The sequence below is a fragment of the Oryctolagus cuniculus genome, chromosome 8 (assembly GCF_051225735.1).
Source record: "Oryctolagus cuniculus isolate XC-2025 breed Fujian yellow rabbit chromosome 8, ASM5122573v1, whole genome shotgun sequence".
NCBI classification, from domain to species: domain Eukaryota; kingdom Metazoa; phylum Chordata; class Mammalia; order Lagomorpha; family Leporidae; genus Oryctolagus; species Oryctolagus cuniculus.
The window spans coordinates 48,667,777-48,695,534 of record NC_142874.1 but is presented as its reverse complement, the minus strand read 5'-3'; the positions used below and the strand labels follow the sequence as shown (position 1 = coordinate 48,695,534).

Below are 27,758 nucleotides of genomic sequence, written 5' to 3'. Positions count from 1 at the left end.
CACGCCGACGCCCGGCCCCCGGCCGCTCGCTGGGCCCCACGCGCCGGCCGTCGGCGCTGCGCCTGCGCGTCGCCGCGAGCGCGGGGCGGGACGGGCCGGGCGGAAGGGGAGGGGCTAGGCGGCACTTCCGCGGTTCGGGCGGGTGAGTATGGGGTGGATGCGCGCGGCGCCGGGAGTCTGGACCCGGCTCCCGCCCGAGTCTGATTGCCTGGGGGCCGTCCGTGGCGTCGGGGGCGCCCCCTGGAGGACCCAGGGTGGGGGAAGGAAAGAAGATTACTAGGTTGGATGGTATTGGGAGTGGGGCGTGTGTTAGGGGTTGGCTGGCGTCAGCAGATGGAAGGGCAGGGAAGGGTTGTTACCTTAGAAAAAGCAATGTTTTTAAATTGTCAGCGTTTTAGGCCGGCTTGTGAGCTTGCCTCTGTGCTGCTTTGGCAAGGTCGGCTCCGTCGTCGCGGCCAAGCCTGGAGAATGGTTAAGCTAAATCCGGGTGGCGGGGAGAAAGGCCCGGTATTCCGGTGTGGATGCTTCCAAAGGGTGAAGCCAAAACGCATTTTGCGGGGAGAATAAATCCAGAATGTTAAAGTAGAGTTCAAACTGGAAGTCGCAAACGGTGCCCTGGCAGGGGCTAGGTCTCTGCTGTGTCTTTCATTAAAAAATGATAAATGCTAAGCCAAAATAACAGGATAAAAATTTAATTACCTTTCTTAAGAGTTGTGTCCTCATATATCTTGAAAAGCAGACTAGTGAACGTTCCAAATCGGTAGAAATCCAAAGTTTCTAGAAGAATTGTGCAAATTGTTAAACATTTTGGGGTCATCGACAGTGTCCAGATTTTTCTGTTAACACAGTGAACTATATTTTGTGTTCAAGATGATAAGAATTAGAGAAAATAAAGACAGCCTCTTTTAAAGGCTTTGTTCTAACAGGAGAGACAGAACTGAAAACTGACATAACCCTAGGAAATGTAAATAAAGTCTGGCGAATTTGAAGGTGTCCAAAGAAAACCTGCATGTTTGGCGTGAAAGAACTGGTGCTTGAGTCTTGCCACTCAGCTCATTGTTGCCAAGTGGGAATGTGGGTCCCTCATCCAAAGATTTCTGACTGTCTTCAACACAGGCTAAAAATCTATGTTGTGTGATTTTTCTGGATTGTTTAATGCTATTGGCAATCGGTTCAGTTAACACACACCTCCTGTGAGCCAGCTACAACTAGTTTGCAGCCTCTGCAGATTTCCACCCAAGTCAGAATTTAGAAATAATTGGAATTCCATGGGAAAAGCAGTCCTGGAGCCTGGGATCATCAGGAAAGAATTTAAGAAAAGGATGGAGTTTACACTGGGTAGGATTGGAGTGTTATGGGAAGGAAAGGGAATGATAAGTGAGGATGTTCTCTTGAGTTAGGAGGGTAAGCGGCAGGTTGGAAGATAATCTACTGAAATCCCAGAGAGGAAGTATGGAAAGCTGAGTATAAGAAAGAAGTGGGAGAACATTGGGGGAAAACAATAATGCCCGATAAAGAAAACTGGACTTTATTCCCAAGGCAGTGCCTCTCACACTTTAGCATATGTCAGATTTAGGCAGAGTACTTCTGAAAACTGCTGGGCCCGACTTGCAGACTTTCTGATTCAGGGGGTGGGGGTGGGGCTTAAATGGTTTCCCTGCCTCTTCAGTTCTCAGGTGCTGCTGGTCTGTGGCTCACACTTGGAGAGCTACTCTCCTACAGTTTGGGGAACTCTGGGAGGAATTTGGGGAGGGTAAGGAGACCCCATTTCAAGAAGAGTCTTGCTGTGAAGTCTCAGAGGGAGGATGGGAAGGGAGACAGAAAAAAGGAAGTCTCCTTAGAGTTACTTAGTACCATCTAAAGCCAGCGCTTCTGCTGAGATCTTTCATGCACACCATCACTTTATACTCACAGTTACCCTGAGATGTAAGTCTGAGTGTTTTCATTTTGCAGATGAAAACACTGGGAGAGTATGAAAGATTGCCCAAGTATCATAGCTGGTCTCAGAGTCCCCTAAGACTAAGCTGATTTTAACCCGGGTGGAAGCAGTGGAAATGAATGAAAACATTTAGTGGTGATGGAATTTAGAAAAATAGAGACTTCCCAAGCAAAATGAAACCTAAAAGTTGAAATTTGGAAATCTGAGTCTTGCTGGGATAATGATGAAAGGTCATGTGGACAGAGAACTTTAGACTCCCCTGCATGAATTCAGTATGTGTTCTGTATTACTCTTACATAACAATGACCTCTTGAAAACCTATTTAGAAGTTGCTTATTTAAAAGTCATTCTACACTGTAAAAATTTCCTGAAATTATTTGAAAAGGAGAGAGTAAAGCCTTCTGTGGGGATGGTGGGCGATGGTAAACAGATTAATGGCCTCTGACAGCTTATCTTCCAATCAAAAGTGATTAGCATTGGGAAGTGGAACCACATGGTGTAACACTGCCTCGCCTGTATGAATTGTGCTGCGCAGCAGACCCTGACCTAATGTATTGATCTTGGAAATCCTGTGTGCTTTTTCTTGCCAGAGTAGTTATTGAAATTGAGAATATTCATTGGATCGATTTCAAGACAAATACCCCAAGTCAGACTGGCTGCTGCTGAGCAAATTTTTAATGAACGAAAACATTCATACATTGAAATCAGACTTTAAAGAGAAAGTTCTTGAAATAAATGTGTATTTACTGTAAAATCTAGAAAAATACGTGTTTTCAAAACATCGAGTAACTGAGTTATCAGTGTAATGGAAGTATTGACCTGCGCAGACTTACAGCATTTACTCATTTATTCCATGAGCAGTAAGCTGTGCTATCCATAGACACAAAGGTAACTCACAGTCTAGGGAAGACCATTCTCTTACAAAGCCACCACAGCAGAGTGGTGAGCACGAGGGATGTGGCCACACGTGACACTAAGGGTGAGAGATCGTGACGACAAACGGGCTGAGGGAAGAAGGCCCAGGAAGTCTGCAGAGAGGGGACTCTTGAGGTGGTTCTTGAAGGCTGAGCAGGCATTTGCGAGGCGATTAAAGGAGAGAAGGACATTCTAATCCCAAGGAACGTCATGGACCATGGCCGGCATGTGTAAAAGGGGATAGCTTTTCCCAGGACACATGTGCAGGTCAGAATGGTCACAGGCAGTGTGGTCAGAGGAGAGGAATGCAGTCATGACGAGCCTTCAGTACTCTGTAATAACTGTCTTGGATTGAAACCTTCGTGGTATCCAGAGTTCATGCCTGATGCGTAACAGAGTGTTCTAAGGCCTAGCATGTGGTGTAGGAGCTTCTCAGTAAGCATGATGAGTGAATGGCCGAATCCCAGAGAAGACTTCACACAGAAAAGGCACAAGGAAGCTTTTCAGTGTTTTCAGCAGTGAAGTAGTACCGGTAGTGTGGAAGATAGATTAACGTGGAGCCCAGGGGTGACAGTAGTAGATTGGGAGTGTGCCCGTTGGTGAATTGCAATTGACATGAAAAACAGTATTTCTCACAGAAGAGGGCTGGACGTAGAGGGGGCAGAATTAGAAAACTATTACAGCATCTAGGGCTGAGTCCTGTTTTATGAACCTTTTGTTTCAGTTACATGTGTGTGTTCACTGATGAAAGTATATTGCTTTATGTAGGATGCAGTCAAAGATAGAAACTCATTGTGGTAGAAAAACATGGAAGTGAGGGTGGAGAGAAAGAATGGAGATGAAAGCTGTTTTTGAGGAGAACAAATGTGAATCTTAAAATGCCACTGCCTATTGTGAGCCTTCTTCGAGGGGAGGGAATGCACTCACCAACCTGTTTTGGTGTTACTTCTACTTGGTATTTTTCACTTTATAGTCTAGTAGGCATGGAAGTGCTTTGAGTCATTTTTCTGAATGCTATAAATGCATTTCTCTTGGGATGTGATAGTGCTTAGCTTACAAATTATAGGATAAAATGTATCCTTTTAGCAGTTATGACCATTAGTTGAAACAGTTTGATTTGATTATTGACCAAGTTCTTCGATTTCTTTCTGTAAAAAAAAAAAAAAAAAAAAAACAGGAAAGGATGCTTAGTTACATGAGCAGGTGGGACATCTCTCTCCTTTCCTACATGACTTTGCCCTCCTAATATACTTACTCTGTTCTGCCTGTGACATGAGTCTAAGATAGAAAGTTGCTCATAAGGCTGAGTTGTATTGTTTTTTAGGAAGGGTATGAGCTTCTTTAAAAGGAGTATTTAGCTCACTGATTAAGACACCTGTGTCCCATATCAGACTGCTTGGTTTTCTTTTCTAGCTGCAGCTCCTGGCTCCAGCTTCCTGCATTGCAAACCCTGGAAGATAGCAATGATGGCTCAAGTAATTAGGTTCCTATAACCCATATGGGAGACCCAGGTTGCATTCTTGGCTCCCAACATTTGGGAAGTGAAACAGTGGGTGGGAGCGCTCTCTCTCTCTCTCTGTCTCTCAAATAAGGTTTGCTCAGTTGGACAAATTAATGAGATTTAAGTATGTTAGGAACTTATATATCAGACTGAATTCTTTTGTGGAGTGAAGCACATTTGAAAATGTTTTAGTATTTGGTCTGTTCTATCACCTAAAACGATATTGGGATATCCTACTGATAAAGTTTGCAGAGGAACTAGAAACTGATTTTTCATTTAGACCTAAGCAAAAAAAAAAAATTAAAAATGGATGAACAAGCCGTATCGTGCCAATGTTCAATTGTAAAGGATTCTGTTTTCTCTAGAGTATAGGTATAGATTTATGAAATCCATAGTTTTCCCACAAGTTCTCCCATGTGTTGTGAGGCAGTGGTCAATAAACCTGACCTCGCTGAGCCCCCTGGTCTGTCAGGAAGGGTAGCCTGCACCATGGAACTGTTGTGAGCACTGGCTGAGGAAGCACATGCACTTTATTTACCTCAACTACAATGAACACTCAGCAAAAGAGAGCAGCTGCTGCAGTACCATTCACCTGCTGGGGGGGGTGGGGGTGGGCGGCACCCAGGAAGTCAGCCTTCAGGGAGAGGTTTGAAGGTGTGGAAACCTAGAATTACATACATCTGAAGAGTGTTTTAGCCTCAGCATGGAGGGAAGGGGATAAAATGGTACCATCCTTTATCTTTTTATTTTTGTAAAGACCTTTTAAGGTTTAGATTTGTGTTAGCATCAGAAGGCCAAGAATCTCACAAATCCTAAATTGAGATAAAGCCTGCAGTGTAAACCATAAGTTTGCCAAATAGTTGACACGGATTTTCTGACGAAGATGGCAATTAAGTTCTAAGAAACCACTATTTTGAATGTTGAGGTCGTCTATACCACTTTCATTATTATTTTTTTTTTAAGATTTTATTTATTTGAAAGAGATTGAGAGAGGTTTTCCATCTGCTGGTTCACACCCCAGTGACTGCAATGGCTGGGGCTGGGGCTGGGCCAGGCCAGGCCGGAGCCAGGAGTTTCTTCCAGGTCTCCCACGTGGATACAGGGACCCATAAAAAAATTTTTGAAGCAATTGTAGTGTGCCAGATCCCTGTCAAGCTTTGAGGAGCTTGATATGGGGAAAAGGGTTTTGAATCTGTCTTCTCTTTTCCATCCCTTAACCCCTTGCCAGTGCACAGGTCCTCATCATCTCCTTTGGGTCCTTGCTAGGGTTTCCTGAACTGGCTCTTTGTTACCAGAGTCTCCTCACTCTTGGCTTGTCACTACTACTAGAGTCATCACAGAAAAAGCAGAGTTGGTTACTTGTGCCATATTCCACTGCCTTCCCAGGGGCATTATCAGGCAGCCGGGTTGGAAGTGAGCACTCATAGGATGCTAGCATTGCAGGCAGCGGCTTAACCTGCTGAATCCCAACAGCAGAATGTTTTTAGTGAAGATTCTGAGATCACTCAGGTGAAGGATGTTATTCAGATTTTTGTTATGGTGTATTAGATCAGCATACGTAGATGGACTAACCACTCATGAACATACAATTGTTGAGAGGTTACCATGTACCAGACACTGCTGGATTCTGCAGAAATAACGAATAAGATTACCCTTTCTGTGGGAGGATCGTCATCTCAGCTGAGGCTGAATATTGAAGAGAGGGCAGCTAATAGATAAGTTAGAACACAAGACAGATACCTGAAATGTCAACAGAAGACGGCGAAGCTCTGAATAGGATATTAACCGGCTGGAAAAGCCAAGGGCACGTGCATCTCCACGTAGGTGTTATTGGAACTGAGTAGGCATTTGTCAGGCTAGAAGGTGGATGGTAGATACTCAGATACCGCACTTTTAATTAGAGCAAATAGATGGTGTATTAGGTTTCCATTACTGTAACAAATAGCCGAGAGCAGTGTCTCAGGAAGGAAAAGGTTTACTTTGGTTTACAGTTTGGAGGTTCACAGTCAGGATCCAGGGGCCCCACTGAACTGGCACCTGCTGGAGGCTGACCGTGGTGGAGCACATGTGGAGGAACAGTCACAACATGGTGAGTCAGGAAGCAAGGCTGTATTGCCCCTCATAACCAACCCTCTGTCAGGAACTACCTGCAGCGGGTAAGCCCTCAGTGACTTAAGACCTTTAGGTCATTGTTTCAACCAAGACGTCACCTTAATCTATCAACCATTCGTGTTTTGTCTATTAACTGTTAAAACATGACATTGGGATTTAAATGTCCGAACGAGTTTAGGAAGCCATGTCATCCCATCTATAAAGATTTTTTTTTTAAGATTACTTATTTGGAAGACAGGCATAGAGAGGAAGAGAGAGATCTTCTATCCTCTGGTTCACTCCCCAAATGGCCACAACGGCCAGAGCTGTGTGGATCCGAAGCCAGGAGCCAAGAGCTTCCTCTGGGTCTCCCACGCAGGTGCAGGGGCCCAAGGACTTGGGCCATCTTCTACTGAATTTCAAATAAATAAATATTAAAAAAAGAAAAAAAACTTTAAAAAAAAAACAGTTTACAAATGCTGAAGTGTCAGACAGGTGAAGAATGAAATAAGTTTACATCAGCAGCTTCCTAATAAAACAAAATTTTTTTTTGAAGTAATTGTAGTATGCCAGATCCCTGTCAAGCTTTGAGGAGCCTGATATGGAGAAAAGGGTTTTGAATCTGTCTTCTCTTTTCCATCCCTTAACCCCTTGCCAGTGCACAGGTCCTCATCATCTCCTTTGGGTCCTTGCTAGGGTTTCCTGAACTGGCTCTTTGTTACCAGAGTCTCCTCACTCTTGACTTGTCACTACTACTAGAGTCATCACAGAAAAAGCAGAGTTGGTTGCGTCACTTCCATAAAGGTCTCTGGTTTGTCCACAGCCAACAAAGAACATCCAGTTCCTTGTTCTGTTTACATGCTGGTCCAACCTCATGTCCTTTCACTGGTTCCATTCTGTCTAGGCTTCTGCCTCACTGAATTTCTCAGTCGGCAGGGAAGAGATCAACTCCCAATTCTGATTTTGCCTTTCAAGTCCTCATGAAAAGTTGCCTCATTCTTCAACTGTTTTATTCTTTCATTCTCAGCCCTTGCATTGACTCCTCCATGATTTTAATCCCCCTTCACCCAGTAGAGTTAGTCTCTGTAATTCTGTCTGTTCTTAGCACACTTTGTTCTTTCTTTGTTCATGGCATATTCTGTGAGTTCTTGAAGTTATGGGATTATATAATGTAAGATAAGATAATGACCTCCACTGAAGCAGCTATATTGGGTTCAGTCATAGGCCTGCCAAAATACATGTCTGCATCCTAATCCCTGGAACTATGAAAATGACCCTGTAGGAAAGAGTCTTTTCAGTGTAATTAAGTGGCTAATTCCATACAGTAGTGATGGCAGTCTGTTACAGTAGCCCTGGGGACTCCTCATAAAGTATGCTACAGTGCCTGGGACATAACCAAATGCCTTTGTTACCACTATCAATACCAGTATTATATCACTGTTACTCTTGTCACCTGTCTGGGACCTGGAGAGAGTAGTATGTGCTAGAATAGTAGTTGAATAAAAATACAGTTCTTGCTTAGCTTCTGTTCCAGTTACAGTGGTTGTGGGGTTGATAAAAGTCATGCCTACCAATGGTATTGAAAGAGGACTTCCTAAGTAGATCCCTTCTTAGATTTTTTTTTCTTTAAATATGTTTTTGTGTGTGTTTGTGAAGGATACTTGAGGGTGTTTTTAAAGTTGTCTTTTAGGAAAAAATTTACACTTTTTAATAAATTGCCCTTTTAGAATAAGGCTAATTTTGAACAAATGGAAGTTCCAAGCTTCCCTCAAAATGGAAAAAGAGTTACTGTCTTTGGAACACTGATATACAGTTACAGTTCTACCAGTTTTTTAAAAAAGTAAACCATTTCTTCTTTTCCCTTAATATGTTACTAAGATAAAGTTAATTTCATGTTCATTGGCTTTGAAGTATTGTTTGGAGAGCATGTTGGAGCATTAAATCACTTGTTTCATTTTGATGTGAGGTACTTGAAAACCAAACATTTATAAATAATCATAAACCCACAGTAGGCAGAGTGTTTGTCTGTAAACCTTAGCTTGCCACTGGAAGTTGGGTCTTGACCTAATTATTGCCAATTTTTTCCCAGTTGCTATGATAGCAAAAGCTAATGTTAATTGAGCTCTTACTGAGTGCTAGGTACTGTTCCAGGCATGGTTGGTTGGTTTGTTTTCTAGAAGTAGGAAGCAAAGTAGAAAGGTTTTATTGAGGGTAGGGCATCTGTAAGAAGGATGTGACAGAATTCTGCACACAAGAGAACACCCAGTCACCCAGACTGGGGAAAGGGAAGTGAGATGGTTAAATGGAGAGAAGTTTTGTCATTTTGTTTCCACTCTGCTCTCCTACATATTCAGCACAGTAGAGGAAGTTGCACAAAGTGGCTAAGGAACTTGAGCAAAGTCCTAATAGTTCACTAGGGACGACTCAGAGTAGCTGTGGGTCACAACCTCTGCCCTATCTGGAGCCAGCATACAATGGCAGCTTTCCTTATGGGATGAGTTTGAAGTGGAGAATATCAGCAAATCCAAGTGTAGGATCTACATCTAAGCCTGAGGTGCCTCAGAACTCTGGTCAGTGGGACTGGGGATATGCATTTTTAGTGAGCACACAGGTGGTGAGATACACTGATCTGGTTCAGCGCGACCCTCAAGTTCCCTATGAGGCTTCTTGTTTGTGTGCTTAGGCTGGGCCATTCAAGGTGAGCCTATTGTATACATAGAAGATGCTTCAAAGAGCTCAAGGAAAATGGAATTACAAGTTTACTTTGGCGTAAAACAGTTGACACTGCCATATGGACAGTGGCTTAACCCACTGTGCTCCAACCTCAGCCCCTACAAACAGTCTTTTCTGTGAGCTTCAGACTCAGGTGTATTGATCTGAGGAAATGAAGAAGATGAAAGCATGATGTAAAATGTCTACTGACATGGGGTTTTGTATATTTAGTTTTTGTTTATAAGAAATTTCTAATGTAAATTCCACTTTACAGCTGAGTAATAGTTCCATGATTTGGGTTACACTGAATATTAAGTGTGGTCAAAGAGAATATTTTCTCTTTATGTTTTGTAAGAAACCTTTTACTCATTTGTGCTGCCAAGAACTCTGATTATATGTCTTTTAGAATATGTGGAAAATACTGCATTTTGCTTTCCTTAGTTGTATTTTTAACTGACAAAAACATGTTTTTCTTTCTTCAAGGGAGGGTGCGAGTCACACTGAGTGAAAAAGCACCCAGTCTTTTTCAGTGACAACCAAGATGAATATCTGCGTGCTGCCACCCCGTCCTTACCAGCATTTCCTAAGAGGCCTTTCCCGAACACCTTTTCAGCGTTGCCGCTTCATCTTTCACGCAAGTACTCACCTCGGATCAGGAATCCCATGTGCTCAACCCCTTAATTCTCTTAGACTCCATTGTGCAAAGTGGATGCTGCTGTCAAAGGGCTTCCAGAGAAAATTATCTGTACAAACAACTTTGAAGGACCCCACAGAAGGACTTTCTGATAAAGAACAAAGATTGGTGGATAAACTTTATACCGGTTTAATCCAAGGGCAGAGGGCCTGCTTAGCAGAGTCCATAACTCTCATAGAATCAACTCACAGCAGGAAAAAGGAGCTGGCTCAGGTGCTTCTTCAGAAAGTGTTAATCTATCACAGAGAACAAGAACAGTTAAATAAAGGAAAACCACTAGCATTTCGAGTGGGTCAGTCTTTCTTGTTCAGTAAATATTTTTGTAAATTCTGTCTTTTAAAATTAATTTGTCATCTCTTTTTTTCAGAATCTGGGAAGGATTTTAAATGCTTTGTTTTTTGCAAATACTACTTTTGTCATGCTGAAAAATTATGACTATTTATTGGAACCAAGGCTCTGTATTTTAAGAGAAAATACAAGGCTTCTATTTTTGCAAGGATCTTGCTATGGCTCCCAGAATAGAAATATGTATAGGAAGAACTATGGACCAGTTTAATCCTTTCCTTCAGTAGTCCTTCTGTCTAATACTGTAAAGTGAATTCCTTGTTTTCTGGTTATATCAACTGTAATTAATGCTTATCATGTTTCCAAATTCTACTTCCTTTGTGTTTCATTCTTTTTTTTTTTTTTTAAAGATTTATTTATTTGAAAGTCAGAGTTACAGAGAGAGAGAGAGGTCTTCCATCTGATGGTTCACTCTCCAATTGGCTACAACAGCTGGAGCAGCACTGATCCAAAGCCAGGAGCTTCTTCTGGGTCTCCAGGGGCCCAAGGACTTGGGCTATCTTCCTCTGCTCTCCCAGGCCATAGCAGAGAGCTGGATCAGAAGTGGAGTGGCCAGGTCTTGAACTAGCGCCCATGTGGTATGCTGGCGCTTCAGGCTAAGGCGTTAACCCGCTGTGCCACAGCGCCGGCCCTGTGTTTCATTCTTTCTTTAAAGATTTATTTATTTGGAAGACAGAGTTACAGAGAGAGGTAAAGACAGAGAGAAAGGTTTTTCATCCACTGGTTCACTCCTCAAATGGCCACAGCAGCTGGAACTGAGCTGATCTGAAGCCAGGAGCCAGGAGCTTCTTCTAGGTCTCCCACACGGGTGCAGGGGTCCAAGGACCCGGACCATTCTCCACTGCTTCCCAGGTGCATTAATGGAGCTGGATTGGAAGTGGAGCAGCAGAGACTGGAGCGAGTACCCATATGGGATGTGGCCACTGCAGACCAGGGCTTTAACCCGCTATGCCACAGCGCCAGCCCCTGTGTTTCATTCTTTGTTCTCACCTCTTTCAGACACCAAGTTTCTGGGAGGAGCTCTTAACCTGGCATTCTCAAAACCAAAATACATTTTAAAGGAGAGATCCTGTTCACTTGCTATTTGTACTTAGATATTCATTCAGTATCTTAGACAATTTGACTTGGTTCTGTGATTTTAAACCAGCCTGTTATACTTTTGAAATTGTGTATTTTGAAATGATTTAAACATGTTGGACCAGCAGGGATTAAGCAGAGCCACTTGTATGGAATGAGTGTGTCCCATGAGTTATTTGAAACAGCCCGTCTGCTAAAGACAATGTGAACTGGTGGTCCAAGTGTGGACATTTTGTGGGGGAGTGAGTAAATGTATTTATAAATTGACTGATGTTATGTTAGATAGTTTATTGTAATATAGGGACTTTTAATTTTTAGGGTAATAGATATAAAGGCTTTAAAGATGATTTCAAAAATAAGTCACAAGTAGAAGTTGTACCAAGCCATATTTTTTTCTCCCTTTTTATTCTGTCCTTACTGAGGGGCTCTCACTTTGGGAGGACTACAGTGGTGCATTGTAGACAGAGGGAACAGAAAACACCCAAAGAAGAGTTCTGATTACCACGAAGGGTCCACTGACCAGGGTTAAAATTTCCGTGAAGAGAAAATGTTCTAGAAATGTCTGGAGTTAAACTAGCAATTCACACATCACTTTGCAGTGCCATTCTTGTTGTTCTGTCCCGATTGTATGATGCCAGACAGAGCAGTGTCTTTACTGCAGCTATTTTTATCACTCTATTAAGAGCTACAAATGTTTAGTCAGCACTAAAAAGGTGTTTAAGATAGAGACCTGCAATGAGAATCATGGTCAGAAGCCAGACATACCATATACTATACAGACTTTTGAAGGTACTTGCAATTAGATGCCTATGTTTTGTAGACTTTGTTAAACCTACACTTACAGGAAGGTATTTACAAAGGTTTGTGGAAAACTGTAATTAAGAGGTAAGTTTATTTCAGTACAAAATAACTTTGAAATCTATGTAAAATATTTTTCATGGTATGAGTTTTCCATGAACTTTTTTGAAGACCCCCTAGTGTGTAACACACACCGTCCTAAACACACTGCAGCTATTAATTCATCTCATTCTTAAAACACCTTGAAGATATAGGTGCTATTGCCTCATCTGTTCTGTTGCAGAAGGTGCTGAGGCACAGAAAGAGGTTAAACAGCTTTCTCCAGGTCACCCAGCCTGTGAGAGGCAGAGGTCACATGAGAACCTGCTAACTGGCTTCAGGGTTTGCGCTCTTAGCGTCCATGTACTACTGACTGTCCAAGTAGGGGACTTTACTGCCTATTTTTAAACACAAAATTATTGTTTTCAGGATTCAGTTTGGATGATGGTCTGATATTCTTTGAGTTATGAATGCGATGAAGGAAAAAATGATCCTTTATAAATAGAAAATTACTTTCTCAATCATTGGGGATTTCCAGAGCAATTAAATCGTTTTTCCAATAGGAAGATAAAGTGGACAGAACTGGGGCAGGTGGAATAATTACTGATCATCATGAGAGGCTGGCAGATGTCAGAAATTCAGCACATTAACAACACCAGCAATGGAGTTTGTTCAGAAAGATCCACATTACAGTAGAAAGGCAAAGCATGTTTTGTAATTTTGAAAGTGAATTTTGTAAACATATGAAAATCGAATTATTTTCTTCCTATATCTGCATTCCTCAGCAATTAGATGAAGAAATGGGTTTCCATTTGCTGCTTTAGGACACATTAAAATATATTAGTGAGGCCAGTGCCGCAGCTCACTTGGCTAATCCTCCACCTGCGGCACTGGCACCCCAGGTTCTAGTCCCAGTTGGGGTGCTGGATTCTGTCCCGGTTGTCCCTCTTCCAGTCCAGCTCTCTGCTGTGGCCTGGGAGTGCAGTGGAGGATGGCCCAAGTGCTTGGGCCCTGCACCCCATGGGAGACCAGGAAGAAGCACCTGGCTCCTGGCTTCGAATCGGTGCAGCGCACCGGCCGCAGCGCACTGGCCGTGGCGGCCACTTGGGGGGTGAACCAACGGAAAAAGGAAGACCTTTCTCTCTCTCTCTCTCTCTCTCTCTCTCACTGTCTAACTCTGCCTGTCAAATATATATATATACATATATATATAACTGATGGTTTTGATAAATGAGGGGAAAGAGAAGGTAGTCTAATATTTTACTCAAAAGTGATCATAATGCTGATTTCATTTGTTTCATTAAATTAGAAGCTCTCTTTCCGCTGTAGGATTGTCTGGGCCTCCTGGTGCTGGGAAATCAACATTTATAGAATACTTTGGAAAAATGCTTACTGAGAGAGGGCACAAATTATCTGTGCTAGCTGTGGATCCTTCGTCTTGCACCAGTGGAGGTGAGTATAACTCATTCTTCTTAAATTGCCGAGCTTGTTGGGGCTCCCTGTTAGCATTTAGAGGGAATTTGCATAGTTTGGTGGCTTCTAACTGCTCATTGAGTTTGCTGTCCCTGAAGGAAGGGAGTTGGACAGCAGGAGGTGGAGACTGATGCAGTTAGTTTGGGAGCACTGGACTCTACAGAGAAGGTCAGCTTGTGAGTGTCTCAGTGGCTGCTTAAGAAACCTAGCATCCCAAGTGCCAGAAGCTGAAGTTGCCAAAAAGCAGATTTCAGCCCTTTGGTGGCCATGCCTAAGATCACGCCCCCTTCCCTCTTGTTTCTCCTGGCTGCATCACCAGCTACGTGATTCAGAAAATGAGTCCTTATTCATTCATTATTTTCCTCATATTGTTTTAGTAACATCTCTTCCCTTTAGCTTAAAAAAAAAAAAAAGGTTACTGCTGTCTACGACTTGTTACCTGTTTATATTCTATGGTCAGTTAAACAGGAAGCTCTTAAACTATGCCATGTGCTGCCGTGCCCCCAGAGCACTTAGCATAGTATACCATCCATTGCACAATGCTCAGCAGTTCCTTACTGATTTGAGGTCATGCAATCATTCAGAGTTTAATTTGCAGCTCATCAGAGATAAAATGAATATTAACTTCATTCCCCAAAGGATTATTTAAGAAGACATAAAGCATACCCTATCGATACTCAGGAATGATTTTTCTTTCTATTCTTTATGATTTAAACTTCTCCTATTACAGTTACTCAGTGACTGGGTATTTGAGGGCCTACTGTAAGCGAGGCCCTCTGCACAGAAAGTACTGTGCTGTGTCACAGTGGGTAAGACCCAGTCCTCTTGACCTTGTGGAGCTTTATGTCTTATGCAGGAACCAGACCAGTCAACACAAGCCATTAGGGTATTGTGTTGTGAAAAGGTTGATACAGTGTTCTTTGTGGAAGTGTTGGATTTGAGTATTGTGATATTCTGTTGATTTACTACCAAAAAAGTAAAAAATGAGGTTGTAATCCTATTTCAAGGAGAAGTGGAGAACAATTCTCGTAACCACCCACAGAGAAACCTACTCAGAGCATTCAGGGTTTTTGATTCACTGTAACCAAAAGGCTGACCATAAATAAAATTTATACTCACAAGGTTTATGATTAAATCTATGTCAGTGCATTGTCTATTACAGTCTACGAACTTTGTTAAAAGTAAGTACTTTACTCTGCGCTTCTCCCGTGGCCGGTGCGCGGGAGGCAGCCCCAGATGGCAGATGAGATCGCCAAGGCTCAGGTCGCCCGGCCTGGTGGCGACACGATCTTCGGGAAGATCATCCGCAAGGAAATCCCAGCCAAAATCATTTTCGAGGATGACCAGTGTCTTGCTTTCTATTACATTTCCCCTCAAGCACCAACACATTTTCTGGTGATACCTAAGAAACATATATCCCAGATTTCTGCAGCAGAGGATGCTGATGAAAGTCTTCTTGGACATTTAATGATTGTTGGCAAGAAATGTGCTGCTGACCTGGGCCTAAAGAAGGGTTACCGAATGGTGGTAAACAAGGGCTCCGATGGTGGACAGTCCATGTATCATGTTCATCTCCACGTTCTTGGGGGTCGGCAGATGAACTGGCCCCCTGGTTAAGCATGTGTTAGGGCCAATTGTTCCTTTTCCAGGCAGTGATAAAGTTTGCAGTCCAATGTCAAACAGCATACTTTTGCCTATGTATGCAGATTGAGGAAATACTGGAGAAAAATAAAAACGTACATAATAAAAGAAAAAAAAAAGTAAGTACTTTAATGAGGGAATTTTTGATGAGTGGCCTACAGTTTCATATAGTTGAGAAGGCCTTTTCTCCTCTGTCTTCATAATATTACAGAATACTTGCAATAGAAAAAGGAAAAATAGCTTGAGATAATGATAGCAGAAATGATGTCATAAAATAGTCTGTGATTAAAGTTGCATAAGCTACGTGGTTCCTAACTTAAACAAGTAATGAGGATCTTTTTCTCAGGTGAAAAATATTTGGAAGAAAAAGTACATGAGGATAAACAAGACACTGTGCATATATAAATGTGTACCTTACTGCAGTGCTACCTATATCTGAAAAACAGCATGCTGTTAAAGTTGGAGAAGATTCCCTTTTGGGTCTGTAGTCAGTCTGTGTGCTTTGACTTCACAGAACCCATGCGTGGTTTGAGACCTCCTGCAGGGTCTGCAACTCACCTTTTTGGCTTTGCTGGCACAATTACATGGGAGAGTAATTTCATAATGTTTAGTTCATGGTGAGAGGATCCATAGGATAATCATTTAAAGTCTAGCTTTGGCAGGTTGTTGACTAACACTGAGATGACTTCATGCAGAAAATGACATGAGAAAGAGGCGTTATGTGAAGTTAGGTGGTTAAGATATGTGGTGGGTGTATGCTCTAGAATTAGAACTAATGAGAATGAGAAGCTGAGGTCATTAGAGAAAGGAGCATATCTTTAAGGAACTTCTCAATCTTTAGCATTAATTTGATGTGGAAAAACTGGCCCTTAGGCAGAATGATGATAAATATTCAGGTTAGAACAGTACAGTACCTTCAGATAGTGCTATATGGGTAAAGAAAAGGAAAAAAAGGTAACATTAGCTGTCGCTCCCCCATTTGTGGAGGAACGACACAGGACCCTGCGCTGTTCTTTTGTCTGCTCGGCCCTTCCCGGGTTTGCTGCTGGTCCCTCCCGGGTTGGCTGGGCGGTTCCCCCTGCCACCGCCGGCCAGCTCTCTCGGGGGCTGCTCAGGTGTTATCCGAATGTTCCTGGTGCATGTTGTCTCTCTCCTCCTTTATAGTCCTCTTCCACTGATCCCAACTCGGCTACCCACACACCGAGCACGCTGCTCTCCTCCAATCAGGAGCAAGATCAGCTCCTGCAGCTCATCAGTCAAATTGGCGAGAGGCAGCTGTGTAGAAGTTGTTTACTCCTCTCCCAGCGCCATATTGTGGGAGAGCAGATGCATAGAATAAGTCTTAATTCCAGTAACTTAGTCTAGTCCGAGTTGCTCCCCACAAGTAGCTAGGTCTTTTGTTCATCCAGAATTTGCAAGTATTGATGTTTACTGAAATAGTGTAGTAAAAGTTCCATTCTGCCATTTGTACCAACGAAAGCTTGGGTGGGGGAGGCACTGCTCATGGAGATCATGGAAAGGGGAGGGGCACTGAAGGCCTCTGTGCCCTCCAGATGCTGGCGCAGACTGCAGAGAGGTAGTACTGGGGAAGCTCACACAGGTAAGCTTGGGAGGAAGATGGACGAAGGAGCAAGGACTTTGACTGGTGTTTGTAAGGCAGTCGGTTAAGTTCCATGTTTCTGTTTTGGAAGCACTATTTATAATTACATCTGATTTCTCCCAGTGGCTTCTTATGCTTGTTATGTAGCTGAGGATAGGGGTTCAGGAAGGTCAGGTGACTTTCCAAAACTGGGTAGCAAAGAATGGTGTAACCAGGGTGCAGACCCTGGGGCTGGTGTGGATAAAGCAGCAGTGGGAAGGCAGGAGAGGGCCTCGGGCATGAAAGCACAAGCACAGGAAGGAGGAATAAACATGGTAGTGTTGACGTGGCGGCCGCGAGGCCATGCTGGCCGGGGCCGAGATGGCTGCAGTGTGGCGGCCACGAGGCCATGCTGGCCGGGGCCGAGATGGCTGCAGTGTGGCGGCCACGAGGCCATGCTGGCCGGGGCCGAGATGGTTGCAGTGTGGCGGCCGTGAGGCCATGCTGGCTGGGGCCGAGATGGCTGCAATGCTGAGAGGCAGAATCGGACAGTAAGTCAGGGCTGGGTTCTGAGGGCGTGCAGTGCTAGGCTAGTGGAGCTAAGTGTGAAGCCATTGGTCAGCATGAAGCCTCTATAAAAGATTTTAAGGGGCTCCTGGTGTTCATATATTAACAGCATCATTATGTACAGTGAATTGGAGGAAAGCTCAGCAATAGGAAAGACAGTTTAAGATTGTGAGAAAAATGAGATGTGAGGGAAAAAAGCATTTCCCCTAGGGACTGGCTGATGGGTAATTGGCCCTTACAACTGTTCCATGATTATAAACTGTGCCCTTGTGTTACAGGATCACTCTTAGGTGATAAAACGCGAATGACTGAGTTATCAAGAGATATGAATGCATACATCAGGCCGTCTCCTACTAGAGGCACTTTAGGAGGTGTGACAAGGACTACAAATGAAGCTATTCTGTTGTGTGAAGGAGGAGGCTATGACATCATTCTTGTTGAAACTGTAGGTGAGTGTGATCCTCTGTTTCATAAAATTAATATTATATGAATGCTATATACAAAGATGAGTGACAACTAATTTCAGTTTGCTCGTTCATCAGGTGTTAATTAATGCAAGATACTACCCCAGACTCCGTGGGATATAATAGTATTTGTAGGCTATTATCCTATCCTCAAAGAACTTACGAATTCAAGGCTGAAAATAAGCCATGTATCCACTCTAGTGTTAAATAGAGTATTGTGTTGTATGTGCCAGAGGAGAGCTGTAACCATTAGTTTTACTCAGGTAAGCAGTACTTTAACACACCTGTTAACATATCTGAAGTATGTTTCTTAGGTCTACAGTATTTGCTAAAAGGGTTAATATAGTTGAATTTTTTGAATACAGGGCTTTGTTTTTTCATTCTTATATCCTTGGCACATAGCTGTGAAGATACTAAAATGAAAACCATAAGAAATTGACCTCCTTGTAGAGCAGTAATTTATTATATTCCTGTGTGCTAAGTGTTTGTGACACAATCTCACTCAAATTTGGGGCAATCAGTGAAGACTTCCTAGAAAAGGGGATAGCTGAACTCAGTTTTGAAGGAAGAAGCAAAAACAGGGTGAAGGGCATTTGCAAAGACACACAGCAGCAAGAAGGTGTGATCCAGTGAGGGAGGTGCAGTTTTCTTAGCGTGCTTAGAGCACAGTGTGAAGGCAGGAAATGAAGAGAGACGACCCAAAGCAACAGGCAGCATCAGGTTGTCAAGGACCCGTATGGTACACCAGGATAAGGAGTTTGGAGTTTTTCCTGAAAGGAGCTGAAGCCGCTGCAGGAGGAGCAGGAGAGTGAGGAAGCCAGGTAGACTGTTAGGAAAGGCCCCCGCAGCAAAGCAGAGCTAGAGTCAGGGAGGCAGCTGAGACTGCTACCAACCCCAGGAGATGGTGGGACCTGGACTGCACAGGAAGTGGAAATGGATTAAGAAAACACTGAGGGTAAATTGGTGAGAGTTGATCCATGCTTAGATAGAAGAGGTAAGAAAGGAAGAGGAGGAGGAGGTGATAGAGAATTCCATGGAAAAGGTGGTTATGCACGGGGGGAAATAAAGAGTTCAGTTCTGAATCTACAAGGCGTAAGGTGCTTATTAGGTGTCCGAGTGACTGTGTTCCAGGAGAGGACTGAGTAAGAAGTGGAGATTTGGCAGTTACCCCCACCGTTCGTAGTTTCATACTTTTAGGAAAACACAGGGCAAAAATAGGAGACAGCTGCATTCATTTGCTAGCGCTGCTCTACCCTAGCATCAAGGCTGGGTGGCTTAAACAGTAGAACTTTGTCTCCCCAAAGATCTGGAGGTCTAAGGTCATGGCACAGGCAGGAATTCTTGTAAGACCTCTCCCCTTGAATTGCTGGTGGTCATCTCCTCACCCTGTCTTCCCGTGGCCTCCTCTGGGCTTGTACCCCCCCCCCCCCCCGCATGCTCTTCCTCATTCTCCTCTAAAGATGCAGTCCTCTTGGATTCAGGCTTCACTCCTATGACCGCAGTTACCCTTAATCACTTTGTGAAAGGCCCTGTCTGTAAATGAAGTCACAGTGAGGGTTGGGCTTCAGCACAGGACTTTGTGGGTATAGTTCAGTCTGACTATAGTATAGTTAGCCAACACTATAGTGTAGTACAGTAGCCAACACTGGGCTTTAGGAACCCCAGCACTGAGAGTGGATGGCGGGACAGCTGCCTGAGTGGAAGTAGGAGCCTCAGAGGATGGAAGTGCCATGAAAACCAAGTGTATTACCTGAAGGATGTATTTAGCTACTTACACCAGAGACTCGAACAAAAAAGAGGTTATTATAAATAAAAGAAGCCCAGATGCAGGCAGTTGGTTCTTTTTTTTTTTTTTAAACATTTATTTCATTTATTTGAAAGACAGAGTTACACAGAGAGAGAAGGAGAGGCGCAGAGAGGGGGAGAGCTCTTCCATCCGCTGGTTCACTCCCCAGTTGGCTACAATGGCTGAAGCTGTGCTGATCTGAAACCAGGAGCTTCTTCCAGGTCTCCTATGTGGGTGCAGGGGCCCAGGCACTTGGGCCATCTTCTACTGCTTTCCCAGGCCATAGCAGAGAGCTGGATCGGAAGTGGAGCAACCAGGACTCAAACTGGCACCCATATGGGATGCTGGCACTGCAGGTGGTGGCTGTACCTGCTATGTCACAGCGCCGGCCCCAGTGTGGTGGTTCTACAGTGCCCTTTTTTCCCAGGCTGCTCTCCATTCTTAGTGCTTAGTTTCCGCCCATCAAGGTTGTGCATTGTTAAAATATGGCTGATGGGGCCCGCACTATGGTGTAGTGAGTTAAGCTGCCTCCTGCAACACCTGCATCCCATATGGTAGCAGTTCACGTTCCAGCTGCTGCACTTCTGATCCAACTCCCTGCTAATGGCCTGGGAAAAGCAGTGAAAGGAGGCCCAAGTCCTTGGGCCCCTGCCACCCACGTGGGAGACCTGGATGAAGCTCCTGGCTCCTTGTTTCAGCCTGGCCCAGCCCTGGGCATTGTGGCCATTTTGGGGGTGAGCCAGTAGACGGATGATTTCTCTCTCTTTCTCTCCCCTCCTCCTCCTCCTCCTCCTCTTTAACTTTCTCTTTCAAATAAATAAATATAAAAAAAAAAGATAGCTGATGTTTCTCTGACACATCTGTGTTGCAAGTAGAAGGCAGGTAGAAGAGAGTAAGGAAGCCAGGAGGAGCAGGCAGACATCAGCCTGTTCATGGGAATGTTCTGGACGCTCTCTGTGATGACTGCTTTCACTCAGTGCTCATCTCTAGCTACAGGGGGGCCTTGTGAATGTGCTCTTTCTCCTGATACACTGATAGCACTGGGGTAAGGAAATGGGAAGAATAGATTTTGAATTGTCAACTAGAAGTCTATACCACCACTGAAGGAGAGAGTTTGCCTGGAGCAGGGGATGTGGAAGCCAGTTGTAAGTGGCTTGAGATTAATGTGGAGCAGGGAAGTGGGAGGCAGTGAACATGGATGACTTTTTCCACACACTTGACGATAAAGAGAAAGTGAGAAATTTGGTAATAGTAAGAGGAGGTTGTGAGTTTTGGTCATTTTTTTTTTCCTTCGTTGTAAGATGAGAAAGACTTGAGCACAGTGTATATGGTGTGCTGAGGGTCGAGGGCCTGTGGACAGAGGAGGGTTAAAGATACAGAGGAGCGAAGGCCAAAGGAAGTGGAAAAGGATGAGAGCGTCATCCTTGCCCATGCTTCCTGCCCTGAGACTGCAGGGAGCACTGAGGCTGGGTCCATGGAAGGAGCGAGGGAGAAGCTCAGGAAACTCCTGCCTTTACCTCTTCATGAGTAGTTGCTGGTCGCCATCATGTCGGGGGGGAATATGGAAGAGTGAATTTTTTTTTTAAGATTTATTTATTTATTTATTTATTGGAAAGGTAGAGTTACAGAGAGGTGGCAGCGGGGAGGGGTGTCTTCCATTTGCTGGCTCACTCCCCAAATGGCCACAATGGCTGGAGCTGTGCCGGTCTGAAGCCAGGAGCCAAGAGCTCCCTCAGCGTCTCCTGTGTGGATGCAGGGACCCAAGGACTTGAGCCATCTTCTACTGCTTTCCCAAGCCACAGCAAAGAGCTAGATCGGAAGTGGAGCACCTGGGACTTGAACCAGCACCCATATGAGATTCTGGCACTGCAGGCAACAGCTTTACCTGCTGCACCACAGCACCAACCCCAAGAGTGAATGTGATAGCTGCTGTGGGGAGCAGGACATAAAGCTGATTGAGGGCCTTGTCTGTACTAGGCAGTGAGGAAGATGTAGCAGAAGCTGGACCACCATGACCTGTAGTGGCTCCCATCCACACAGTAGAGTGATGTGTCCTGCATGCTCAGAGAGGAGATAACACACAGAGTTGGATTGGTCCAGATTGGGGGGTTTGCAGGGTCGGCATAAGGATGAGAAAGCATAAGAGATGAAAGTATTGTCAGACATGGGTTAAGATAAGTCACGTGTCCATGGTACTCACTGAAAGGAAGCCAAGAGAGAGCTAGGAGAGAGTGGAGATCCCTCAGTTAGAGAACATTTCTAATGGGAATGTGGAGGGAGAGAGCTGGAAGGAAAACCAGTTTTCTGGGAGGAAAAGATAGTGACCTGTGATACATCCCCGCCCCAGAGGGGTGGTACATGTTAGAAACTTGACCCCCAGAGTCACATGTTAATGGTATTTGGACGTTCAGCCTTGGGAGGTAGTTGGGGTTAGGTGAAGTCGTGAGGACGGGGCCCCTGTGAGGGGAAGAAGAAGGAGACCTGAGCTAGCGCACTCGCTTTGTTGTCCTGCGATGCCTTCTGCCGTGTTCTGATGGTTGTGATGCAGCAAGCAGGCCAACACTGGATCCGAAGCAGATGCTGGTACCGTCCTCCTCCTGACCTCTGAAACTTTGAGCCAAAAGCATTTCTGTTCTTTATAATTACCTGCTCTCTCAAGTACTTTGTTGAGGCAGCAGAAAATTGGCTAAGATATGGAGTGTCTAAAGGGATGCCAAGTTGAGTCTGTGGCCATGAATATGAGTGAATGAAGTGGGATAGAAATGATGGTCATTAAGGAAGTCTAATAACTGAATACCTGAGGATACTTGAGTTGTGATTTAAATTTTCAGGTGTGGGTCAGTCAGAGTTTGCTGTTGCTGACATGGTGGACATGTTTGTTTTACTACTGCCACCAGCTGGAGGAGATGAATTGCAGGTAATTATATTCATCCTCTCTCCCCCAAATACAAAGTATATATTTCTTTTTCTTTTTTTTTTTTTTTTTTTTTTTTTTTTTTTTTGACAGGCAGAGTGGACAGTGAGAGAGAGAGAAAGGTCTTCCTTTGCCGTTGGTTCACCCTCCAATGGCCACCGTGGCTGGCGTGCTGCGGCCGGCACACTGTGCTGATCCGATGGCAGGAGCCAGGTACTTATCCTGGTCTCCCATGGGGTGCAGGGCCCAAGCACTTGGGCCATCCTCCACTGCACTCCGTGGCCACAGCAGAGAGCTGGCCTGGAAGAGGGGCAACCGGGACAGAATCCAGCGCCCCAACCGCGACTAGAACCCGGTGTGCCGGCACTGCAAGGTGGAGGATTAGCCTAGTGAGCCACGGTGCCTGCCAGTATATATTTCTAAAAGTACAAACTTCTGATGTGTTTTTGAAAATTGGGTTGATAATGGTATTGATGAAGAAGCATCATTCACATTAGCTAAAATGCCTTAGTCAAAGGCAGATTCTCTACATGTCTTTTTTCCCCCAGTTTAAGAGTAATAGAATATGTGACCTTGAGCTAATGATACAACTTACATTTTTCCACTTGTAGAGTGGAAATGACTGGAGTATGTGATAGCTTTAGCCGGGAAGCCACTGCTGCTCGGTGTTTGTAGTACACCTGACTCAAAAGTTCTTTATAATGTGCCTCTTTGTTTTTAACTGGGATCCACCCTCATAGCTTTCATGTTGTGGGGAAGGATTTTTACCTCTCATCCTATAATACAGTTGTGGCAGTGCCCCTGGGAGTTGGTGCAGATTTTATAGGTTGAGGGCATAGTCTGTCTTGAGCCACTCTTTACTTAAAATTCCAGCTGCAATCATTGGCCAAGTAATCATGCTGGATCTCTAGCTCCCACACACATCTCCCCCAAAGGTTGCACTGATGTAGGTACCGCAGGTCCCCAACCTGCATCACATATGGGGATCTTTCTGGTGTGGTGGATTTGGGGCCTATCCGGAGTGATCTCCTTACATGAATTTGGGTATGATCCCAGGCAACCACCAATGAGTAATAAATACATGCTTATCATTCAGGAAGTTCCTAGGAATTAGCAATTACCTTCCAAGAACAGGACCAAATTCTTTTTATGTAACACTTTCAATTTTATAATTCTAGAAAATAGTGCCAGCAGACCATAGTCTGCTGTGGATGCTGTGATATGGAAACATTAACTGTAAGAATTTAGTAATTAAAGTAACATCTAAGAATATTAGAAAAGAAATTTAATCCTAGATGAAAAATACATTTCCCAAATAAGCTTTAGCATTTGGATTTCATCTTTTATTTTTAACATTTTAATGCAATGTAATTTAAATCAAGGCGTGGCGCATTTTTTAGCCATCATGTTATTTTTTCTCAATTCATGTTGAAAAAAATGCTCCAAATTTAAGAGAAATTTTGAGGACTTCATTTCTAGAAATGCAGATGTTACTGATATGTGTATTTTCTTCTTAAGCACCCAAATGATGGATGGTTTTGTATCCTGCAGTGTTAGCCCGTGAGAAGCAGGATCCATCCTGAGATGATGTGAACGGCCTCCTGCCACTCAGTCATGCTGTGTCTTGGTGATATATTTACTCCAATTCTGAATGGATATCAACACGTTTGTCTCTTAACTTTGGGAGACAGATTATGGATGCCTTCCAGAATCTCAACAGCCAGTGCTTTCCTGTCATTTCTGTCAAATAATTGTGATTGCTGGCACCCAGGACTTAGAAAGATGCAGAACAAAAGTTAACTAATGAAGGTTATGGCTTTCAAGATCTGAGCCTTAACTGGCTGTCCCATTTTTATGTTGGTTGTGACTCAGTTCTCAATTAGATGTTTCTGATAAATCCATGTCTCTCTTGTTGTCTGCAGGGTATCAAAAGAGGTATAATTGAGATGGCAGACATGGTAGCAATAACTAAGTCTGATGGAGACTTGATTGCGCCAGCTCGAAGGATACAGGCAGAGTATGTGAGCGCACTGAAGTTACTCCGCAGGCGCTCGGCAGTCTGGAGACCAAAGGTGAGTGTGCATCCCATGCTCCATTTTTCACCCTGGACGGACCGTGTGCGTTAGGAGAGAGGATGTAAGTCCCAAGCTAGACACATAATCAATCTCTGTTTGTGTGTGGAGGTTGCATTTTTAAAAATGATGACAAGCCACCGTATGTAGTCATGATTTTAAATATAACCCTGCAACCACTGGATGTCAAAACTAAAATGTGAGATGACAGATTAGATTGCTTAATGCTTGATATGAACCTTTTGGAAGTGATTGCAAATCCATTCTGAAAAGAACCATCCTTAAAATTATGGAGCAATTAATGATCTCATTATCTGCAGTGGAACTGGAGTAAAGGAGTAAAGGCTTGTGGTACGATACTTCCAATATGCTTGCCGAGTGCTTTTTTCAGTTAGGAAAAAACTTGAAAAGGAGAACTCTTGTGTAAGTGATAGATAATGTGGCTGCAGGCAGCTTGATCTGTGGGAGGACATCGCATTATTAAAGAGTGAGCTGTGGGCATTGCCGTGGGAATGATGCTGATTTATCTTATGGGCACTCACCTGTTGTCCTCCATCATGTTTGTGTAGGGTCTGGAGCTATCTTCCCCGTGTAGGGGCCAGACGTTTAGCTTACAGCACTCGCTCATTCAAGCAAGTCTAACAGAAGGAATAGGACTAAGTTCCCATGTCAGCTTCACTTTCTGGCACTCCGGCCTCTGGCCTTTCCCCAACATTGCCCTCTCGTGCTCCACGATGCCACTGACCAGCTGCACAATCCTAAATTCAATCAATCTTTGGGGGCTGAGCATTTGGCACAGCAATTGCGATGCCACTTGAGATGCCCACATCCCATTTGGAGTACCTGTGTTTGATTTCTCCTTCTGTTCCCGATTCCAGCTTCCTGCTGCTGTTCACCCTAGGAAACAGCAGGTGAGGGCTGAAGTAGTTGGGTCTTTGCCACCGACATGGGAGACTTGGATTGAGTTCTGGGGCTCCTGGCTTTAGCCTGATCCTGTCCCAGCCATTATGAGCGTTTGGGGAATGAACCAGCAGATGAGAGATCCTGGTCTGCTTGTCCTCTCTGTCTCTCAAATAAATAAATCATGATTTCATTAAAAATAGTTCAGTTTCTGAGCTAAACAATTTGACCTTGAATCAATCTTGTTTCTTCTGTGTGCTAGACAATTCTAGGTACATTACCTCAGTATATATGTCGATATGTTCACTTTGACACAGAGATAAAAATCTTGGTTTTGCCACATGCCTATTTTTATAGACTATAAAACTTAGTGGTAAATATCAGCTTTCCATGAGAATGTTTTGTCATTTGAAGTAAAACAGTCGTGGTTCTTCCCTTCTCCATAGGTGGTTCGTATTTCTGCCAGAAGTGGAGAGGGGATCACTGAAATGTGGGATAAGATGAAAGAATTCTGGGACCTAACACTTGCCAGCGGGGAGCTGATTGCCAGACGACAAAAGCAACAGAAAGTCTGGATGTGGAACCTCATTCAGGAAAACGTGTTAGAGCATTTCAGGAGTCACCCCACAGTCCGGGAGCAGATTCCTGTTCTGGAACAAAAGGTCCTCCGTGGGGCCCTGGCCCCAGGGCTAGCAGCAGATTTGTTGTTGAAGGCTTTTAAAAGCAGAGACTAATAAAATTTTTCCTGTACAATAATTTTATATATATATATAAAAAGTTGATAGCATTTTAATATTTAAAAAAATCATTTTTGTGTTTATACTTTCCACAATTCCTTTATGGTGCTTTGTCAGTCATACTTGAAAATGCAAAGGAGGTTAGGTATGTATGACAAGATTAGGCAGTTGGGCAGTGTTTCTGTGCTACCTGTTTCATGTTACTGATTTCCATGTCTTCCTCTCCCTAAGCCCTGCTATGGTGGCCCTGGGATGGTGGCTCTCATCAGTCAGGAGCATGGAAAGCTGAGGAAGAGAGAAGAGATCATGTACCTTAAAATGCTTGCTTTAATTCTAATGCTGTATCCTCGTTTCTAGAGAAAATCTAAGACTGGTCACATTTGGAAGTCTTACTAGAGGCCAGCACAATACAAAGTGGATTTCAAAAGAATTGAAAGTCATGGTTAACACTTAGTGTACCAGACTATTTTATGAATTTCTAAAATGGCCTTGACTCTTCATAATTGCCCTGTAATGCAATTACCTGCTTTTGCTCAGCTTTTATGGTTATTACTCAAGCTGCACTGAAAACAGCAGCTAATGAACAATGTACACTCTCATGTATCCAACCTTTAATGAGTAAAAGAAAAAGAAAAATGAAAAATCAATGAAAACCATTCAAACACGGCACTCACCTGATAGGTTGCCATAATAGAAATCTCTTTAGCTCTTGCTAAAAACTGGTAAACTTCAAGGAGTCCAAGAGGGAAGGAACTTCTGTGACCAATCTACCTGTGCGGCTGGTGGGGCTTCAGTGCTCCTGAGGCCTCGGACATCCAGGTGGGGCTTCCTAAACACAGGGCTCCTAAGCCAGATGTTAGGAAACCCCATAGAAGGGTGGATTCTTAGCACCCAAGTGGGAATCTCCCGGTGACACTGTAATTCAGGTAGAACTTCAGAGTGGTGACGGGCACAAAGATTAAATGTAGGTGATAGTATACAAGGCAAAAATAAAGAATTGATGAATAAGTCGAAATTTTCCTTGAAGGGACTCGTGTAGTGGCATAGTAGCTAAAGCCACTGCTTAACAACACTGGCATCCCATATGAGCACCAGTTTGAGTCCCATCTGCTCCGTTCTCACCCAGTTCCCTGCTGGTGTGCCTGGGAGGGCAGCAGAAATTGGCCCAAGTACTTGGGCCCCTGCCACCCACATTGGAGAACCCGATAGAGTTCCTGGCTCTCAGCTTCAGTTATAGGCATTTGGTGAGGGAACCAGAAAATGGAAGATTCATTCATTCATTTATTCATTCTCTCTCTCCCCCACCCTCTGTCTCTCTCCTGCCTCTCTTCCTCCCCCCTCCCTATCTCCCTCTCTCCCGCTTTTTCCTATGCCTCCCAACTTTGTATTTCAAATAAAAATCTTTTTAAAATTTTTTTTGTTGGAAAAAAATCAGACTTGCTAACCTATTTGGTTTTCTTCACTATAATATTTTGATTAGTTGGTTAATAAATTTATGAACTTTTTAAATCCCA

At 43.8% G+C, this 27,758-nt stretch overlaps 1 protein-coding gene and 1 pseudogene across 3 annotated transcripts; both read left to right on the top strand.

Annotated features, from left to right (window-relative positions):
* MMAA (metabolism of cobalamin associated A) lies at window positions 1-27,758 on the top strand. Of its 2 annotated transcripts, none has more exons than XM_051820040.3 (7): window positions 1-142; window positions 9,642-10,144; window positions 13,441-13,563; window positions 17,650-17,820; window positions 22,453-22,538; window positions 24,458-24,607; window positions 25,954-27,758. In XM_051820040.3, exons 2-7 carry the CDS (start codon window positions 9,700-9,702, stop codon window positions 26,239-26,241), a joined length of 1,263 nt encoding a protein of 420 aa, XP_051676000.3. In that variant the 5' UTR covers window positions 1-142; window positions 9,642-9,699; the 3' UTR covers window positions 26,242-27,758. The 2 variants fall into 2 exon arrangements, with proteins under 2 accessions (XP_051676000.3, XP_069903580.2); XM_070047479.2 differs by having other exon boundaries at window positions 141-280.
* On the top strand, window positions 13,608-15,344 carry LOC127483268 (adenosine 5'-monophosphoramidase HINT1 pseudogene; annotated as a pseudogene). The gene has a single exon (XR_016211904.1). The product of XR_016211904.1 is annotated as an adenosine 5'-monophosphoramidase HINT1 pseudogene (transcript).

Bases quoted from the DNA above. Each gene is read 5' to 3' on its own strand.
- MMAA (XM_051820040.3), top strand. From the start codon at position 9,700: ATGAATATCTGCGTGCTGCCACCCCGTCCTTACCAGCATTTCCTAAGA. The intron at 13,564-17,649 runs GTGAGTATAACT...CTTGTGTTACAG, and splicing joins TTCGTCTTGCACCAGTGGAG to GATCACTCTTAGGTGATAAA. The intron at 24,608-25,953 runs GTGAGTGTGCAT...CCTTCTCCATAG, and splicing joins CGGCAGTCTGGAGACCAAAG to GTGGTTCGTATTTCTGCCAG.